Source organism: Zonotrichia leucophrys, chromosome 4 (genome assembly GCF_028769735.1).
Source record: "Zonotrichia leucophrys gambelii isolate GWCS_2022_RI chromosome 4, RI_Zleu_2.0, whole genome shotgun sequence".
In the NCBI taxonomy this organism is placed as follows: domain Eukaryota; kingdom Metazoa; phylum Chordata; class Aves; order Passeriformes; family Passerellidae; genus Zonotrichia; species Zonotrichia leucophrys.
Genome location: NC_088173.1, coordinates 55,270,848 through 55,292,363, shown reverse-complemented (window position 1 = coordinate 55,292,363; position 21,516 = coordinate 55,270,848). Strand labels below are relative to the sequence as shown.

Sequence of the window (21,516 nt, the reverse complement as noted above, 5' to 3'; positions counted from 1 at the left end):
ATCTCCAGATGTTATCTGTCCTACTCTAGAAACTTCACTTTTTTGGAAACACTGAGTTATGTCTTATGTGACCTCTTTCTGAGTTTCATCAGAAAGAAGGCTTATACTGTTCATCACAGCAAGACTGTTACTGTCTTCAGCTGGTACTTCTAGTCGAAGATAATCTTCTGAATCTCTCTCCCTTTTCCTTTCTGTTTGTTAGCAAGCAAGAACTGATATTTGTTATATTTGTTATATTTGTTTTGGTTATTGGTCACAGTAAGGATTTTTTTTGTTATTATTATCTTACATTATTATCTTATCTTACATTATTATCTTATCTTTTTCTTTTGTTATTATCTTAGTTCTACAACTACTGCTCCTCATAACTTGTCCACCATCCGGTAGCAGCAACCAATTTCTTTAATTGCAGGCATTTGAGGCCACATGTCCTAAAAACTTCAGCAGTTTCCAGAAATCATAAGCAGTGAAGGCATGGTCTGTTACCCATCTTAAGCAGGAGAAGGACAGGGAGAACTCTTCAGTCTCAGCTTCTCTGAAAATTTGGCCCATTTCTTTTACTGTTGGCATCCTTCAGGATGAATGCAGCTATACAATTACATAATTGTGCACTGCTAGCATGAATAATTTGTTTGCTAAAATATACTGACTTTACAAGATTTCTTTAGCTTGCAGGTTCACAACCAGCAGCATTTTGTACTAAAGGTCTGTCAACTTGAATTCCTAACAGGAAATCATGTCTGATCGGTTTATATTTCTTTCAGAAGATTATCATAGAAATAATAAGCCTAGAATACATAGAGGTTGGGTTTTTTCTTCTTTTCAGTCCTCATACAGTGATGTGACTGTATGAATATTTCTCTTACCTAGGACTGAACAGGAGTCTTTAATTTGGGTATTTCCACACTACTTCCATCTGTATAGTGGATGAATATACAAGGGACACTTCTGTGCTTTTATTATAGTAAAAACTCTTTCATCATTGTTCTCATAATTGAGATAATTGGTTTTAACAATTTAATATGAACAGAAATGCCTAATCATCATTGTTACTGAGAATAATTATAAATTTAATTTTGTTATATCATCTCATAGTCGTAGCTCAGTAGAAAAAATGTTCTTTACATTCAAGTAGACCAGAAAGTTGGGCTAAAATTAGATTTGCGATGTTATATGGTGGATCTGAATATATGGCGGAAATGCTGAAAATATTATTAACTGTTTACGTGGTTATAAGTTGAGTGTATTTTTTTAAATTGCATTTTATTCTTTGGTAGCTATGCAGCATTATCATTGTGAAGCAAAAAGAAATGTTGCCAAGAACCAGAGGAGAAATTTGATGTTGATGTTCAGTTTTTACAAAAAGCCAAGACCAAAAAAGGTAGAACAATAATAATAACAAAAAACCCCCAAAAACTTAGCAAATATCCCAATAGACTGAAATAGTTACCAAAAAAACCAAAAAACCAATGTATTTATTTTGTTCAGAATGGCCTACATACCGCCGATTTGTCTTACAATAAAAGAGGCAAAAAAATTAAATATTGCATTAAATTAATGATTAAAATAAATTCAAGATTAAATACATTCTCACATTTACAGCCAACAATTATACTTCAAAGGGAATTTTTATAACTCATCTAAAGAAAAATATCTTTAAAGTACTGAACACATTTGAATTCGTCGGTTATATCATAAGTATTTTGTCAAAAAAATTTCAGAGAAAAATTATTCAGTCAGTAAAGGATTGCTCATAAAATTCTGCTTGAGTGCACTGACTTATGGAAGTAAAAATTCTAGGAAAGTACTCTAATTAATATTCAAGAGGGGGAGAATTTCACTGAAGAGGAAATTATCAGGTGGTTCATGTAAGGGTATTGCGGTTTTTTGCATGGAATATCTGCTGTAGAACTAATTACCTAAATGGACCCAGAATGAATACTGTGTGATTTATTATGTTTTATGTAATAGCCTTGTTGTTGTATGTCAACCATTTTAGTACAAATTACCTGATGAGAACCAAGAAATAACATTTTAACTACTGAGGTTAGAACAGAGTGAATCAATATTTTTGTTCTGCACCATTGCTTAGTTTTGTTTTATTTACCCTGATTGATATGGGTTGCCTTGTACCAACAAAGTTCAGAATACCTCCAGAAATGGCTTTTTAAATGCTGTTGGAATAGCAGGTTTTATATAGATGCTAAACCAAAAGCCAATTAATCAATGCAACGTCTTTCACACAATACTGAATTAAAAACTAGTCCTTTATAAGTATAAATACTATTTATTATAATATCAGAGTTTGCAAGGAATTATTTGTGTTTTAGTTTGGTCTTATCATTTGCACTTTTGTTTGCCACAGACTGACTGCCTTAAATGTCTTTTACTCAAGTGGTCTTTAATCTAAGAAAACATTCAAATGGTACAAATTAATATGGTTAATGAAATATACCATTTTCTAGAAACAAAGTGCCTATTTTTCTTAATTATCCTGTGGAGAAGAGCTGCAGACAGCCAGAAAAGTCTGTAGCATGAAGCTGTGACTCAGTACACCCCTGTCACACCTTCTGTTCCCAGTTCTCTCAGCAGGATTAGCTGGGAGTACAGCTGTCATTTCTGACTGTAATGTCATATTTGGTGAGGTATTATTCAATCAAATACAAAGTGCAAGTTAAAATCATCTAACAGGTGACAGAACACCTTTATAAAGATTGAGATATCTATTTTGCAAATTTTTTATTCTATCTGTAGACCTACAGAAATGGAAGAAACTCAGTAGCTGCATTGCATCCCTCCCTTGCAGTATTCTTGAAGTATATTTTCCCATGGGTCTTGTTGTACATTTTTGGGGGTTTTGTTCATTGGTGGTTAGGTTGGGGTTTGTTGGTTTATTTGTTTGTTGTTTGTAAATAACTAAAGTCTGGTTAGAAACTAACAGCCTTTTGCTCTCCCATTGAAGTGCACTGGGCTTTTTCCAGCAGTCATCTTCCAGGAGTTTTGTCTCACTTCCATTGCTTCTCTCCCAGAGCTGCCCTCTAGAGGCGCCTTGACTTGCAAATAGCAAAACCTTTGGCTGGGACAGTCCTTTGTCTCCCAACCCTGTTAGGGTACATCAGTCTTCCCTGCGTGCCCTTCCTTGCAGACAGAGCCATTTTGCTTGATCATATTTGGAGATCCACCGACTTCTTTTCCCCCCAAAACCAGAACATTGTTGCAAGGTAATTGTCTGTTTTCTCAAAACAGTTTTCTCAATAACTCCTTGTCTCAAAGCATGGAAGTGGAAAGTCTGGGAGCTCTTGCCCTAATCAGCCTTTTGGGATTCCCAGGCTCCCCCCTGTAGAGCAGAATTTGGAGACCTGAGACCTGCAGGAGGTCACAAAGTTTCTGTCACCTTTAGAGGTGATTTACCACTGTGACAAATCTCCCTGATTTGTATTAGGCATTTATTCTTGTAACAGTCTCATTCCTTAAATCATATATATAGCCCTAACATAAATTCCCAGTTAGGTACTGGATAAAAACAGAATGAGGAGTTCAGCATTTTCCTTCCTTTGTCATGTTTTCTGTATTCAGGTTTTTGCACTGACTCATGTAACTTCTAAGCAATATTTATTCATAACTGCTTACTGAAAAAACAGTAAATATGAGCACCTATTTTTTCCTGAGAAAACATTTGTATAAATTTAAATATATATTTGAAAATCTAGAGCATGGATACAAGAATATTTTTTCTGTTCTAACATTCAAATTTCATGCATAAAAGAGTACTGGATTGAGTCTGGAATTTCACTAGCACATGAAATTGATTCTGTGTGTAACTGGACTAATTACAGAGATAAATTAATAAAGAACACAAAACCAGAAGTATTTATGCATGTCTAATTGTTCCATATGGGTTTAATCTTGTTTTATAAAACACCTTATTGTTATACAAGTCCTGCAGTAAGACATTTGTAGTTTCCAATAGATGTAGAATCCTACAGGTATAACAATCTTTCTTTACTAGCACTGCAGTATGTTAAGAATTTTTTTATTATGTTCATTGCAATGCTAAAAGAACAAAGTATTAGAAATTAATCACTGTAATTATGTGGTCAATGCATTACCTATTTAAATTCATGTTTGGAAGCTACTTTGCTGAGAAACTCCTACGGGAAATCCTAATATACACTTTTTAGTTTTATGATCAGAGCTAAAATAAAGCTGCTTCACTGAAAATTATATGGAAAGCTTTCCAGGGGAAAAGACAATGCGAGGTTCATCCTCCATGAGAAAGATCAGGTAGCGTTTTTGTGAATTGTTTCGCCCACATACAAATACGTGTTAAAGCTGCAAAACTCATGACAAAGTGCTTAAAGGCTTTCCCAAAAATACAGTGGTTTGGTTGGATTGCTTTTGACGGTGGTTTCCAAGCTTCCATGTTTGAGCACAGGCTACTACAGACCCATTTGGGCTAGAGATTATGTAGGGTACCTTGCAGAGACTGACTCTTAAGTGGTTGGTAAGATGTCACAGTATTGTGATCTCTGCTCAGATCCAACTTATGTAGTCAAAGCATAATACAGCTCCCTTCAGCTCCAGGCACTCAGACTTGTACTCAAAGAACAGTGAGGTCCAGCAGAAAGGCACTCCTTGAGCACATCCCTGGCATCTTGAAATGACCGAGGATGGAATGCTGGGGCTGTAAGTTCAGCCCATCTCAGGTGCCATCACTGACTGTGACTTTAAGGCTTTACAGTTCTCCTTCAGCTCTCCCAAATTTCTTTTTCCCTTCACTCAGCTGCAGAGTGTGTTTTTCACAGTGGTGGGGCCCTTGGGAGGCATTCACAAGCCCTGCTCTTCATCTTCGTAAGGTCAAGTCTGTGCTCCTCCAGGCACACAGCAAAAGACAGCAGTGACCTGGCTTTATTCCATTTCTTGTGTTCCCAGACCTAACCTGACTTTCACATAACTCATGTACCACTTTTCAGGCTCCTTGGTTCCTCCTTACAATTCTTTATGGACATTCCCCTACAGAAGCTGACTTTCTGTTTTGTGATGCTGTGGCTACACTTCTCTAAACCATGAGAAAGATGAGGGGTCTGACTGTGCCACCCTTCCCATTCCTCCGCAGAATTTTTGAAAGTTAGAGATAGTTGATGTGTTCTTAGAAATTAAATTGGAATTTCAAGGAACCTTTTTCCGAGATAGTGCCCATGCATTTTTATTTCCATTACACTTTTTATTTCCATTTTGATGCTTTCTGATAGGTTTCTGTCCTTTCGTACTTTTTCTTTTTTTTTTTTTGCCTCTGGCTTTTTTCCTCTCTTGTATAATATGTATTTTTCCAAATGCTGCTTCTCCAAATGCTGCTTCCAACAGCATATTTTATTATACTGACAAGAACAGCAACACCTCTGTAGATTGTCCTACAGCAAAGGCATGACAGAATAAATGATTATAAATAAGTCATCTTACACAATTTCTGTGTTTCCAGTCCTTCAGTTCCTCTCTCCAAGGGGCAAGTGTCCTGGCAAGCTGCTGCCTCATATGGTATTTAAGACCCAAACCAGATGCTGACAGAACAGATGTGATTGCTGCCATTTGAACCCAAATCCCAAGGGTGTGATAGAATGGCCACTGGAAGCCATCAAGCATTGATAGACCCTATGTTGCTGGAATTTTGTTAAGTTTTGGGGGTTCAGATACTTATTCTACATGTTCAAACTTCTGCTGGAAGGGATTACTTTTTTTTAGTCACAGAATTCTGGTACTACATATATCTTGTAGAAAGATACAAAGCAGCAGTTTGGATGGCTAAAACTCTCCATATCTCAGTTTCCTATGTATAAAAAGAGGAGTAAATAAATTTATTTATTCTCTATTTTTTTTGGTGTAATTTATACTGACACTCTTTGGCACAGAAAGTTCAGTTGAAGGCTTTGCTACCACTTCAGATATACTCTCACAAAAAGCCACACAAGCTCACGATGGAGAGCAGCTCTTTGCTGCATCACATTGCCTTTATTTATGCACATATTCATGGCTTCTGCATCTGGAAGGATGTCTGACAACACGTGTCATCTGTATGTCATGTTCTGAGTTTGCAAGTCCCTATCTCACACTGCTCACAGGAGCTTCTGGTGCATGTGTTTAAGCTCAGGGGCCCCCAGCACACAGGGCTACATAAGGATGCAGTCACATAGGGCACTTAGAGATGAATTCCCAAATGTCCAAGGGTAAAGGCAGTGCAAAAGATTAGCACATAGACCAAGGGAAGATGTGCAAGGAGAAAAGCCAGGGGATGGATAAGTCTGTAGTGGTGTTTTCTTATTAATTTATAAATCTTTTGGAGGTCAGTATCGCTATAGAGGTTTTTGAAAGTAAATATATCTATAAATATGGATTTGTTTGTTTATACTATCTTATTAAAATGCTTAAAACTGAGGAAGGACTTACATAGTCTTACACAGTGTATATGGGTCTTGCCTACAAAAGCTGAATGGTGAGACAGGTAATACCAGCACACTTGAGGACCCAGAGGCAGAAACTGGTAAGAGCAGAATGTTACTAGTTGTACAGTTCTTCAAACTGTAATAATAATTATTTCAAAACTGAAATAATTCTGCAAGTAGATATATGTCTAATGTGTAACATTAACTGAATTATGTAGCTGATCAACAAGTAAAATCCAGGTTTTATTCTCTAAAAATAGAAATACTTCTATGGAAATATCGGATGGGAATGAAGGAAGCCAAAGATCATAAATTGAGACTTTCAGCTACTAGACAGCTACTCCCTGGGGGTTACTGCTATATGCCAGTGCTGTACAAAATAGTCCACTGCCTAAGTGGAAGGAAACAAATGTCACAAATGTGGTATTCAACTGCAATTGTTATTATGGAGGTCAGAGTCCTTGACTGATGGGAGAAATAGACCTCGCCAGGAGTGCCAGCAGTGTCTGATAAGGGAATGTATTAAATAAGCCTTAATGACAAGTGTACTCATAGGGAAGCAAAAGTTTGGTATTTTTTATTGCTGAAAAAAAAGTGGGTAATAATTATAAAAAAGTAGGAGTTAGTCTCTTTGGAGCCATTTTTCCAACTGTTAAGATCTAAAAGTATTTTGGAGTATGTCTGAATTTTCAGAATTTCAAGCATTGTAGTAGAAACAATCATTCTTATTTTGAATAAACAGTTTATCACATGATTCTCTGGAAGCTGTTGTGAGGATTCTCTGCTCTGCTACCTGTTTTCATCCCTGAAAAGAATGTCAACCAGGAGATGTGATGGCATGAAAGAAAGAAGTGCCACTTCTCTCAAATATGGTTTGGACAGATCTGTTTCACAAGGCCCTGCAGAGCAGTGCTACTCATGGAGATGTGTGTCACGAGGCTTGTTCATCTCTGCTGATAGGACTTTACTAAAACCACTCTTGTTGGACCCTGTTTCAGGTGGGATTCCCTTTGTCCTCACTGGAGAGCTTTTCCAGCAGTCACAGAGGCCAGCTGCATTCATGATAGCTGGGACAGTCAACTGGCTCTGCAACTTCGCAGTGGGACTGCTCTTCCCCTTCATCCAGGTACTCAGCATCCCTGCTGACTGACATGCTGCGTATCACTGCTGCTGACAATTCCCTTGAGCTTTTGCAAACCTGACTAGTCCATGGAGCAGCCCCAGCTCATCCAGCAAATGGATGCTTCTGTGTGGTCAATAGGTTTTTCTTCCAGAAGGTGAGGAGTGACTGTTTTGGTAGCATTAGACCCTCCCTCCAGCCCAGCTGCTTCTACCACCTGCCTCCATGGCACCTGGGCAGGGACAGAGAACAAGATCTCAAACCTAGGGACATTTACTCAGAATACTTTTATCTGGGTTACAGTTTGGTTTGTTGTATTGGTTTTTTAGTGGCTTTTTTTTGGGGGGGGGGGAGGGTGTATTTTTTTGTTCTTTTTTTTTTTAATTATCCAGACACATTTCTTCAAAACTGCAGTTTCTGCCTCCTGCACAAAACTGGGGATAACCCCAAGTTCTGCTTAGCTGTCAGATTTGAATTAATGGAACTCATGACAATCCCTACTTGTTCTGCTAATGCTACCTGACAGATCATCTGGTGAAAATGCTCAATAAATTCAGATTAAAAGGCAAACTGCATTTCATAATTTCCCACACACATATTAAAGCTTTTTGAGTGATTTAGTATGCATCCATATGAAGTTTGCTGTAGCCTTGGGGAATTTATCATTAGGTGTCATAAAAATATCCAGTTGTGTGATTAGAAAATTATCCAGTTTAGTTTTAATGAGGATAAATTTTATTTCCAGCTTGAAGGTTTTTGGGGGGGATTTTTTTTCTTCTTTTAAAGAAAAGAGAAATAAAAAGAGAAAAAGCTTAGAGTTTGTACCTAAAGATGAAAGCAGTGTTACTCAGACTTTGATTTTTAAAGCTTTTTCACAAGATCAAACTAGAACATCTCCTCTTTCCCAAGCTTTAACTTTTTTCCTATTTCAGTCAACCTTATTCTCAAAATTCAGTTTATGAGTCACCACTTTCCTCACATAGAGGCAATATCTTCTTAGCTGATTTTATAAACCTTAACCAGGAAAAAAAATCTTTAAGGTACCTTCACAGGATGAATGCATAATCCTGCCTGTGTATTTGAGTACTAACCTGTTTGCTTGAGAAGCAGCAGCCACTTTTTTTGATCCTTGGTGTGCTTCTACAAAATTATCCCAAACATTTGGGAAACAAATCTGTTAAGTTTAGGGTTACTAAAAAAATCAACCAGTAGTTAGTTTTCCAAATGTCACCAATTAACTAATTTGAATGACTAGATTTTTGCCCTTCAACCATCTGTAGATAAATGTAATCAAAGAGTGGCTTGAGTCATACATTAAAATATATGGATGAGATTGAAAATCTAGTATACAAATAAATTTTTGACAAAATTGAAAAAGAAATTGGATGTGGCTTCTCTTCCAGGCCTCATCACTACCTATTTGAGGTGCTGAAATGTGAACAGGGTCACAGTAAATCAGAAATTAGAATGTATATATGTGGAAATGGGTGCAATGAGCTGAAGCAGGCACAGGGAACAACAAACCAGCAGAAAAGTATAATCTAAAAGGCCAAAAACTTCTGGTGCAGTAGGATAGATTTCTTGTGTTAAAGAAATACTCTTCATTCGTTTGCAGGGATAGACTTCAGCAATCCAGTGGTGTAGCAGGACCCTAAATTCCATGTCATCTAGACAAAGTTTCTGTTTACTTTTTGTAATGTGTTGTGTAAATACAAAGAATTATTAAACATCAATAATTACCAAATAATTTCCCAACATGCTATTCTCACTACATGTTAACGTATTTTTATTTCATATTTCAAGTTGTGCTATTAGATTGTTATGAGGCACTTAAAGACTCCATGGTAAATTAGTGATACACTGTAGAAAACCATGGCAGATTTCTCCAGAAGTTTTCTGTCCTAATAATTTCTCTTTCTAGAAAACTGTGCAGAGTCTTTTGTTGATGTCAAACTCACATTGTATATTCAGTACATATTCAAGAAATATTTAAATTGCTATGTATTTTATATTTTTTAATTTTCAAGAACAGCTCATCTTCAGACTTTTGTCCTAATACAAAAGTTTCCAATAACTGGGGGATTGCAGAGGAATCTCCCATTGTGATTAGGGAACTGTTATATGGAAAACTGATTTGACTCTTAACTGGGGTTTATATAAATAATCTGCTTGGATCCAGAAGGAGCTCAGTATCATATGGGATAAGGGTGCTAAAACCATTGAAGCCTTAGTTCAGATTGCCTATTAGTACTATGCCAAGACTTGTATATGTTTTTATTTTCCTCCTTTCAGAAACTAATTTATTTGTGCCTGTGAAGTAGTACTTCTGAGTCATTACACTGGTTTCTGGAGGTTCTCTTTTACTTCTACTTTATTTCTTCCTTAGTTTTACACCAGGGATTTTCATTCTCAAGATTCATTTACTCAGCAAGATTGTCTTTTGCTTGTCCTTATTATTTCCTTACGGTGTGATAGCATCCCTTGACTTTTTCTATTGCTCAGCACAAGGATTTCAATAACAGGTGTGCACAGAAAGTTACGCATAATCTCCCTGAGCCAAGGTGTTTTAAAGTTCTTCAAATACATTGGATGTTTCATGTAATAACAGTGTCCCTGTGTTAGGGGAAATAGTTAAAGTTCCCCTCAAAGACAAGAAAATGAAATGTGGGTTATCAGAGGGTTAGATGTGCTTGTCTTAATTGGAAGCAACCCACTTCAGAGATGCAATATAAGGATCTGCTACATTTTTATGAAGAGATAGTGTGTGTGTGCATGTGAAGGTCGTGGTTGAAATTGCAGTTCATGTCTAAAAATGTCTCTATTTTTTACTTAGGAATTATGTTTCATGACATTATACTTCAGTCCTTCTTCATTGTCCTACACTTTCAGCAGAACCTTAAATTATGTCTGGAACAGAAGGACAAAGGGGGAAGGACACAAGCTCTTATCCATTTGTTTCACTGCATTATATCAATTTGAAGCAAAGGGAAGTCAAATGTCTACCTGAATAACAGTTTTCCTGCTGATCAATTTTGTAAGACATTGAACCATTGTCACTTGACCTCAGCACCTCAAAAGCCAGTTTGACCCACATCTCGTGACACTAATCTTCATGGCAACTTCCAAATGCAAGGAGTATTTGCTGGGAAGAGCCAGAAGTTTTGTTTTAAAAATATTGTGTTATGTTTGTTAAATGAATTCAGATTTTTTTTATTTGCTCATTTATTTTTCTGTACCTGCCCTAGAATATATGTTTTCCTGTTTCCAGTATCACAGCCCTGCTTAGAATTTAACTTTTGCTACAGGGTGTGTTAAGTCAGTAAGCGACCATTATTAAATAGCACATAATGGTCCTCTCAACTACTTTTATATTCCTCCAGAACATGGTGTTCACAGCATGCAAGCTATTAGCAGGAAGACTATTCTCAGCTAGATTGTTTCAAAAGTAGCAAATTGTGTGGTTTTTTAATTAAAACCAGAATTCTGGTCATTTCAATGCTAGGTTTTTTATTTCAGTTTACTTTTCAGCTTTAAAAAATGAACTCTTTTTCTCATTCATTTTGGGCACTCAAAGTCAGTTCATGATGCTGAAAATTAAGTATTTTTTACTATTGTATTTAAAGAGAGATGGGGGAAATGCCTGTACATTCTCTCTAATGTGAATAGCAGCCCCTCACAAGCTGGGGATAGGTTTGTTCATCTCTTTGCTTAAGGAAATGTGGGAAAGCTGCACCTGCTTATTCATACCTGTTGCTTATGCAGCTCTATTTCATCCTCAAAGTCAGTCCTGATTGCTTGCCATGCCTGGGATCTGATGTGGGGGAATTGCCTGAGTACTTCCATTCTTTTTAGTGGTAATTGCATGTGTGTCTTAGGTAAATCATTTATTGGTTTTCTTTTTTTTTTTTTTCCCCACAAATACAAAGCCTTGATCATCTGCAGAAAAGACAAAAATGAGTAATTCAGGATTCAGCTGGCCAGAATTTGCAGAAATGCTGTTTTTCAAATGGCCTCCTTAGAAAGCTGGTATTAAAAATAGAAGGTGATGCATTTTAAAGTTTATGCTTAACTATTAACTATCCTGTATAGAAATAGCCCTCACCAGTCTTGAAAAATCCAATGCAAATCCTGCTTTGGAGAGGTTTTATTAGTCTGCTGACCTAGTAGGTGCTTCCCTCAGGAGATTGCATCAATAAATGTGTCTGCTGTTCTTCTGCCCTCCCCATGGACCTGACAGGGCAGTGACCCTCAGTAACCCCAGAAAGCCTGGTCATTCAAGGATCCTCACTGTGTATCTGCCCTTGATATGGAATGGATATCTACCAGGAGACAGCACTGCTGCTATTTGGGGATCCACCTGAAGCTCTGCTCACCTTTGAACCTTGGGTGTTCCTGCAGGAGGTTATGCTTAAGGAAATGCTGAGGGAAAACAACTGCAAGGCACAGGCTGCTGTAGAGCTTTGTCCTGACCTCCTTCTGACCTTTGGGTTTCTAACCCTGCAGGTGAAAGCCTGGCTTCAGGTATTGTTGAGGAAACGTTCCCAGCTCTGGCAAGGCTGCCTGGGGGTGTGGGAGGAGAAGCAGCTTTGTTCTGAAAGGTGCACTGTGTTCTGAGCCTGAGCAGTTTGTGCAGGCAGGGTGGAGAGAGCAGCATGGGTGGAGGTGTGAAAAGAGCAGCATGGGTGGAGGTGTCAGTGGGACAGGGATGGGGCTGCCCTGGAGCTTCCTGCATGCCCAGGGCTGCTGCTGCTGCTCCTGCTTGGAGCAGGGGGTGAGGCAGGAACCTGTCCTCACGTGAGGAAATGCAGAGCTACAGAAACCACACACTTGCCTTGAATTTTTTTCTCTATTTGCTTAGAACTTCCATTCAGAATTGATTTGCTTTTACTTCTTCCTCTGACATTCCCTTCCTCTTTTAGCCGCCCCTTCCAGCTGTTCAGGGGTGGTATGTTTAGCTAAACAGAATACTTGTATGCACCAGAAGAGTCAAGCTTCTCTTCTGATGGATACAAGTATTCAATTTTTTGACCAGAGAGGCTTCTACTCCATTTAGCAGGTGAAATACTGTCACAAAGCATAGAAAAAGGATTTACCTTTTCAATTTTATTATATATATTGTCATTATTCTTGTATCATTGGCAGTGCACATGTCAGTGAAGAATCTTGAGGCCGTCCATGTCTGTAGGCTCAAATACCCAGAGCTGCAGAGAATCCGTGCTTTGTCACCAAAGACTTTAATTGAAGTTCTTCCTCAACTTTCTACTCCCACCCCAGCCCAGGATAAGCAATATTCTGTGGTTTTACTTCTACAGTAGCAGCAGCAGGCTCACCTCTAGCACCTTGGAAGGGGTAAAACAACAGAGAAACTACAGGTTAGTTAGGAGACTGTGGTGATTACAAATAGTGAGGTACACAGGTTTCATGGACATAACATAAACAATATCCAATATAAACAAATTCAATACAAATAAAAGAAAGTACACTAATCTCATGGAACAAAGATCCTGTTTCCTTGCAGATCTGTCTATTAATACCTTTTCTGTAGTATCCATATCTCAGCATTTACTGCACTTCACCACATTATTTCACCTTCTAGGTTCCCTGATGGGCACATCAGATATGTTTGGGCCAATCTATTGCATGTTCCATCCCTCAGATCTTTCCTCCAGCACCAGGCAGTTCAAAATACATCAGAAACAAACAAAAATTAATTAAATATCTAGGCTAAACTGTATCCCACCTATGTCCCACTAAAGGTTTTTACTGAGTTGGGATTTGTGATTTAACATTTTCCTCCCCCTTTACCCTGTATTTCTGTCTTACAACCTTTATCAGTCTGCAGTGCATATAGAGGGTTTCATGTTTATAATGAGTAATTTAATTAGTATGTGATGTTCTGTGTCAAATGCAGGTTTGGGTGATATAAGTTGAACTCTGGATGACTTATGAAAGGTTTATGAATGAGTGGTTTCCTTTGCTGTGAGGGTAAATAATAACCAGCTTTAAGAAAATATTATAACTGAAGAATGGCTGGTGATGAAACCATAAAGCAGTTTTATGGTCACCCTGCAGCGTTCCTCCTGTCTGGGAATTATGGGCCTGTTGGACAAATCCTGCAGGATGCAATAAACCCTACAAAACCCACTTGTAGGATTTATAACAAAATTTAATTTTTAACTTATTCTCTGTAAAACTTCAGTTGGAGGTCCTTGAGGGCTGCTTCCTCAAGGATTGCAGAAATTAAGAAGAGTATGGTTATTACAAATAAATATAAATACATTAGGTAAAATAATTGCAAATAAAACATGCACTCATGAGTGTTTAGTTCAATTAGAAGAGGTTTACCTAGATATGAATCAAAGATAATAAGCACTAATTTATTTAGCTCATGGACAGCAAAGAAATCAAGAGGAATTAGAAAGGGGCCACAAAGTTGTGGCTGCACCACCAAAAAACATTTATTTTAATTTATTCCAATTGATTGCCATGTTTATTTATATGGGATATTAAAGATTCACTTTCATCATGGAGAATATTTAATTCAGTGAAATTTTAAAAAGTGAGAAACATGATTCTGGGTAGAAATTCTGCCATTCAGCTGAAAAGCAATTACAAATGCAGAAGATCCAGATGTAAAATTTCAATTCTTAGCATGACAGGATGATTTATGAGGCACTGCAAAATTTTTTTCGCCTGTCTACTAAATCCTTTTGCTTCTGCCTCTGTACAAGCTATTTGTTCTATTAAGTTCTATCTGTTACATGCCAGAATATTTCCCCCCCCTCCATGTTATCCATGCTGTTTGGCTTCTGATTGTCAGCTTGCTCAGGACTTCATGCTTCTAGGATTTAATGAAAAAGTATTGGTGATCTCTAGAGTCCATAAACAATATCAGAGAATGCACTGGCTGGCTTTTCCTGTTACAGGCAGGATTCAAAGCACTGAACTAGGTAATGAATTATCAACAGAAACAAAGAACATTGTGACTAGGCAGGCTGGAAATCAGCCATGGTATTAAAAAGCAGCTGCAGGAAAGGGTTTGTTCCATTTTTTCTTTCTTGTTCCACGCAGGAATTAATATTCTTCTTGCACACCACGCATGATGCATAATGAGCAAGTGTAACATAAAAATAGTGCCAAGAATTGCATACACCTTGAGCACCCAAAGCAGGGAGTTAAACCAGCCTGCAGTGTAGGACTGCTGTGACTAAGGAGGCATGACGACAGGCTGTTACAAAAATGTGTAAAATGAAGGTTACTGGCTCTGTCTTACTTGCTTCAGTTACATTGCTTTAATGGCATCCATAAATATTTGTGTTGAGGAAGACAGGTCTGTTTCTTCTGTCCTGAGTGGCTTTCCCTGGGGTAACCTCAGCCTGCAGCACCTGAGGTATGTGTGAGGAGTTTGGCTCTCCTTGAGTTTGCTGTTCATGACCTCAGACACCGCATCACAGAAATGTAACCTTATTTTTGGAGTTGGAGATACTCGTTCTGGCTTAATTCAGCCTTGTTAATAAAAGAAATTAGAAAGATATGGGTACATAAGGTGTTTGAGAATGTAAATTAATAGAGGAGGAAGGGAGGTTTCCTCAGATGTTGCAAGTGGCTTCTGTGGAGCCATAGTATCAAACCTGTTCCAAGTTCAACAAAGCTCAGATGGCAATATGGTATTTATCAAATGTTTTTCACAACTGTACTGCTGAAAGGTAACTGGTAGCTTCTAAATGATCCAATAATCACCAGGCGAGAAATAGTTATGTTTCAGTGAACTACAACTCCTCCTGGCTGGTGGGAGCCTTTAAAATCAATTAATAAATGAACTTCTTTACATCTACTCTCTTTGGTTTTACAGTGAACTAAAATCTATAACATTCAAATATGATCTGTACTTTGCATTCCCTTAACTAACTCTTACACTTTCTAGCATGAAAAGAAATGCATTTTAGGACTTTTTTTTCCTGCTGTGAACTCCCCTAACTGTAAGAGTGATAACAAATGTGTGCTATTTGGGGTTTTTCCTCATTTATCTTGCAAATCTCAAAGCCTGTAACTGCTGTGATGAAGATGCCCCTGGCTATGGCAGTTTCTCCATGAGTTTGTAGAGGTGCACAGCACTGCTGAAGCGTGCCTCAGTTCCTGTTCCTGGGACTGGGATGTGGTGTGTAGAACCACCCAGTGAAACATCTGCCCCATTTCCAGGAACCCCGGGGCAGTGCTAGGCTCAGCTGAGCACAGTGCAGGATTCCTGCTCTTCCCTGCTCTCCCCAGCTCAGTCTGGTGTCTCCCAGCACTGCCCAGATTGCAGCTCTGTGTGCCTGTGCCAGGAACCTGCTTTGCTGTCGACAGGCACAGGCAGTGTTGGAAGAACCAAAATTTCATGCATTTTTTTGAACATCTCAGCGCTTCAGCTAGCAATGAATGCCAGTAATGTACTTGGTTTAAAATTGCTCCATACACCCCATTTTTTTCTTTCAAACTATTCCTGCCTTTCTTCTGAATTTTTTTCTCCTTTGTAATGGCCATCTCCTCTGTTTTCTATTCACAGACTGGTTTGCAGACCTACTGCTTCCTAGTGTTTGCTGGCATCTGCTTTGCAGGAGCAGCCTACCTGTTTTTTGTCCTGCCTGAAACAAAAAATAAGACATTTCATGAGATCAGCCAAGCATTTGCCAAAAGGAATAAAGTAACTTTAGAAATGCAAGAGATGAACCACTACCCAGGGGAGAGGAAACCAAGTGAAGAGCAAGAATCAAACTTCACATCTCCAGTGGACAATGGGGAAACCATAAAAGGGATTGTGTAAACCCAGCATGTTCTTTCAGGGGATGGGGGAGAGAGTGCTCTTTTTATTTATAGCAGTGCACAACTTGTATATTTTATGAAGATCATGAAATGCTTCTGCTTTGAAAATGTTCTAAGTGAGTATGGGTGAACTCATTAGCAGCTGGGGTAACAGCTGAGACAATGAGGGGTGGAGGAGAAGCAATTGATAAATTAAATGAGATGGAGTTTCCTTGGCACCTGTGAAGCAGGTGAGTGGTGAGTGGGATGGGGAATGTAGACTTGGAGATGTGAAGTGGCAGTGGGGAGCCAGGGTGTTGAGCAGTACTGGCTGAGCCCCCCTGTGTGCTCACAGGGAGGTGGGCATGCTCTTTGCAAGAGGAGGAGGCAGAGGCAAGGGAAGAGATCCCAGTGGGGACGGCTGAGAAGCAAACCTGGAATGGCACCAGAATTAATTTCTCCATGATTCCCAAGATGTCATTCAAGCCCCCCACGAGATCTGACATGGCACTTCCCTGACCTCCCATTCCTCTTCTAGCTATTTTGACTTTCAGCTGCGTTGTTTGAACATCTCCCACCTTCCCACAAATGGGTAGCTCTGGGTCCTGATGAGTTTCCTTGTCTCACTTGCAAATTCTAATTCAGTAGTAATAGAGTTTGTAAAAATCATGCTCAACAAGAGTTGTCTCTAGTTTCTGGGTTTGCTGGCACTGCATTTCTCTGAATATATATATTTACATAATTTTAATTTTTAAACTTAAAAGGTTTAATATGAAAGGAAAACTAAACCTCATGGGGAAGATGGTATGTGTAGGGCATAGTATTGAAACAAAAATTCAAACATTAAGTGTTCCAAGGGTTAGGGTTTTTTAATATTTTTTTTCATTTGTTTGTTTATTGTTTTTCTTTTCAAATTCCTTTTAAAACAAGTCTTAGGGGCCCAAATTTCCCTGAGACCTGACAATTTAATTCTTAATACTCAGATGTCTACATAGGAATTTAGACCCCTATTTCTTAAACACTAATTTTTATTTGGGCATTAGATTCTGAAGCACCAGGCCTACCTCTTATTACCAAGTTTCTAAGCTATCTAAAGTTTGTAAAACTGCTTGATTTTATGAGAGAAAGACTCAGCAGGCTCTCAGTGGTTCAGTCACCAATTAATGGGATTTTTTTTTCTTAATGAACATCATCTTTACAGTTTGTAATTTTGATAACAGTTTTTCTTGATCCCTCTAGGTACCGGGATGTTGATGTAAAAAGAATTTTTAAATTAAATAGCTGTTTTGTATGGAAAGTCAGTAAATCTTTGAGCTGCTCTCAGGAGTAAGACACAAGAAGAAAGTGCAGCATGTAGAGTCAACTGCTTCCACAAGTTATATTTACTAATCTAGAAATTCATGAATTTGGAGCATTTTTGCAAGAAAATTTGCATATATATTCATATATGTATGCATACATGAATATATATGTATATACATTCCAAGTATAGATGCATATTAATATTCAGTGGCTTAATATTAGTGCCTTTAAGGTGAAAGAGGGTAGATAGAGATTGGATATTAGGAAGAAATTCTTTTCTGTGAGGGTGATGAGGTACTGGAGCAGGTTGCCAAAGAAACTGTGGCTGCCCCATCCCTGGAATTGTTCAAGTCCAGATTGGATGGGGCTTTGAGCAATCTGGTCTAGTGGAAGGTGTCCTTGCCCATGGTGGGGGATTGGAACAAGATGATCTTTAAGGTGCCTTCCAACCCAGGCTATTCTATGATTCTGTGATTTATATTCATGTATACACACACACAGTGGATAATTATTTTCTGGTATCTGCAGGGGGAGGGGGGGTTTTTTGTATTTCTCCAAGTAATAAGCTCTTTTTTTTTTTTGTTCTACACTGTAAATTACACTGTAAATTATAATCAGAGATCCTAATGTTCAGCTGTTACTACTAATTTATGCATATAGTTTTATACTGTGATTTATTTGTATATGGCATATTTACCACAGACATTGTAAGCTGACCTAATAGGGCAATTTCATTACTAGGTAATTTACAAAAAATTGATGGGAGCTTTTATGCCAGACTTTATGGAGTTTTTTTCCACTGGGATATAAGTACAGCAGTAAGAAAATTAAATATATGTGAGAAAGAGAATTGGGAATGAAAAATAAAAAATTTATGGGTTTGGTGCTACTATTAAGAAAGAGAGCAAAGTGGGATTATTCCAACAGACAGTCATAAATGGAAGCTAATCAAATACTGTGGAGAAAACTGAACAAAAATATTATTGTAATAACCACTTGTAAAATTATATATACAGCAAATGAAAGTATTACTTTTCACTGCCTTTATTTCCCTATTCCAAGGGTTACATGAGGCTTGCAAGGTGAGTTGTTATGTAAACATTGAGTGTGAATGCCAGCCCTCCAGAAAATGTTATGAAAAATTTCTTCCTTTTTTGCCTGCAGGGCAAGACTGGCAAATTCAGACATTCTCCTTCAGACTGGGAATTACTTTACTTTTTAGTTAGGGCTACTAACATGGTATGATCAGATGTGCTTTGAGCCATGGTGGAAAATTGGAAACCAATATTATTAGAATGAGCAGAATTTAGCACTTAGTGCTGTTCATCAGCATACATTATAGACACTGTTGAAAATGTTACCACTGGATAACTTCAATTAAATATCATGCTGACCTGATACAGCAGTTGTATCAGAAATCATGATACATTTGCCTAAAGTTGCATTTGGAGCCCAGCTCTGAATGCACAGGTAGAGATGTCTGATAGAATTTCCTATCACAGCTCGGGGGCCCTGTACAGCATTAGCAGCAAGGGGTCATGTTTTCATTTCTGCAATCCCATTTGCCCTCTCCTGTCCTGCCTGAGATGGGCACACACTTTCTGTGTGGCTGCTACAGACTGGGCACGGTGTGGGATGGGGGTTCCACATCTCACCTGATTTTTCTTGCCATCCAATGGTCAAAGCAATTCCAGGCCAAGCTACTGCTCTGTTCATTAGCCAGGGAAGTGTCCTCTGCCTTGGGCTGTGGGAGTTGTGCCAGTACTTCATTAACTTTCTCATCTCTGACCCTAATGAGTGTGTTGTTCTTGAAGTTGTTCCATACAGTTTTGTTTCCATTGTTACGCTGCTATAATTTTTCCAGCAATGAGAGGACCACATGGAAAATATCAGCAAATTACAGTTTATTCTTTCTTGTTGAATGTATCTAATTGTCTATAGCCTGTGTGTTTGTCAGCAAGTGTTGTGTGGTGCCACATTCCCTTTTCCGGTCTGACATTGGGGTGAGGTACTTTGAGGTGGTGTTTGTATGGGTACCCAAGTCTGTGTGATCAACTATGTCCATGCACAGTGATTGTAAAATAAACCTTTGGAATAAAATTGAAATTATGTGGATTTTGTTCTGGGTAAATCTGAACCTCCCCAGGTGCACATGTTTCAATTCCCTGGGGTTTTGTATGTCCCAGCACGAGACTGTTCAGTCCTATATCTGGATGAGCCAAGTCATTGTGAACTCCACAGTTGGGTGGTTGGGAATTATGGGAAGAAAATGGTCCCTGAAGCATTTTTGTAGCATATTTTATTTTGAAGTATTATTTATATTTTGATTCTCAAATCAGATTCCACACTTCATTCTTTCATATGTTTATACTGGGCTTCAGAAATAAAAATGCAGACAATGGTGTGAGGAAAATTATTAAAACTGGCTAGTGGTAGTAATAACTGCTTATAAGAATTGTTGAAACTGGTGAGGCTTTTTGCAGAAAGTTGTCATTAGCAATGGATGAATTTGAGTTGCTACAGCTCTACTTTTTGATGAGAAATTCAGTCAAGTGACTATTTCTGCTACAACGATATGCAAAAACTGAAATCTGAAAGATGTATAAAAAGTTGAATTTCATACTTCAGGTTCTGAAGCCAATTTTTGCTCCACAAGGATCTGCTTGCTAGTGGGGGAAGATGTGAGTAATAATCCATATGGGATAGTTTTCATCTTCAGAGTAAAATCTTAAAAAGTAAAAAAAAATTGAAAAAATACCCACTCCAAAATCAACTCTTTGAAATTTGCTTTCTTTCATTTGACTATTTTTATGTGCTTTTCCTTAAAGACATCACCATATAAACTACTGGAGCTCACATCACTTCACACAGCAGGAGGAACAAATCCAAGTACAGCATTCTTAGGAAATGCCTGGGGACTTTTCCTTTCAGTCTAACTCTAGTAAACAGCGTTAAGATAAAATCTAAAACCCTGAAACACACAGGCCCAAACTGAACTAGGTTGGTTAAGGCGAACATTTGTGCAGTTAAAACATTCAGGTTTGACTCCATACTTAATTCTCTTTACAAGTAATTTTATTTGAAAGTGAGATCTATGGAAAGGTGAATTTCTTGGGCTTGGATTCCTAATCAAGTTATCACAGCCCAGTAAGCAATCATGAATAACCTGAGTCACTGGAGCCCCTTCCTTGCAGGCTAAGCTGCATTAACCTTGCTTTTGCCAAGATCTAAGACAAACATGGGCAGTGGATAATTGAGCTGGTTTTTGAGATGTTCCTGCTAAAGCTTCACTACAGTTAAACTCTTTTAAACTGGGATTTTGGCTTTTAAAAAAAAGTACACAAGAAAAGCTTTCAGGAGACATTTCCACAGTGAATGGTGAAGTCAACAGAAAACTTCTCCCGTGGTTTCAACTCCACGAGTGTACCCAAGAAAGACGCACTATATGTACAGGAATGCTAAGTTTGGCATGTTTTTATCTGCTTTAGATAGCAAACCAGTGGCTTGTTTTTTTAGTCTAGGAAAATAATGGCATAATTCAGAGGCTGCAAAAGCACCAATCTGAGGCATTTCTTCTGAATTTGGGAGCAGAGGCTTGGTTGGTTGGTTGGTTGGTTGGTTGGTTGAGGTTTTTTTAAGAGATCGCTTTCAGTCTGGCTCATACACCAAAGCAGAGTACCAAGAATGAGACTGCTGGAGTTGGTTGTCTTAAGATTATTCCCAAAAGGTTTAAAGACAAATATGACTCTGTCAGACCCTTGAAACACAATCCATTAAGAGCATGATCTTGCAAATGTAGGAGGTAATTTGTCTGCTGCTGTGTAAGGTACCATGCAGAGACATTGATTTTTGTTTCATTTTCTCTTGGTCCTCTCA

General features: G+C 38.2%; 1 protein-coding gene across 2 annotated transcripts in view; it reads left to right on the top strand.

Annotated features, from left to right (window-relative positions):
* SLC2A9 (solute carrier family 2 member 9) overlaps positions 1-16,944 on the top strand; it is a 77,419-nt gene extending 60,475 nt beyond the window's left edge. For both annotated transcript variants that reach the window (XM_064711790.1, XM_064711789.1), the window contains 2 exons: positions 7,436-7,563; positions 16,103-16,944. In XM_064711790.1, the coding sequence (XP_064567860.1) occupies positions 7,436-7,563; positions 16,103-16,360 (386 nt within the window). In that variant the 3' untranslated portion in view covers positions 16,361-16,944. The remainder of the gene's footprint in view (positions 1-7,435; positions 7,564-16,102) is intronic.
* Positions 16,945-21,516: the final 4,572 nt, after the last annotated feature.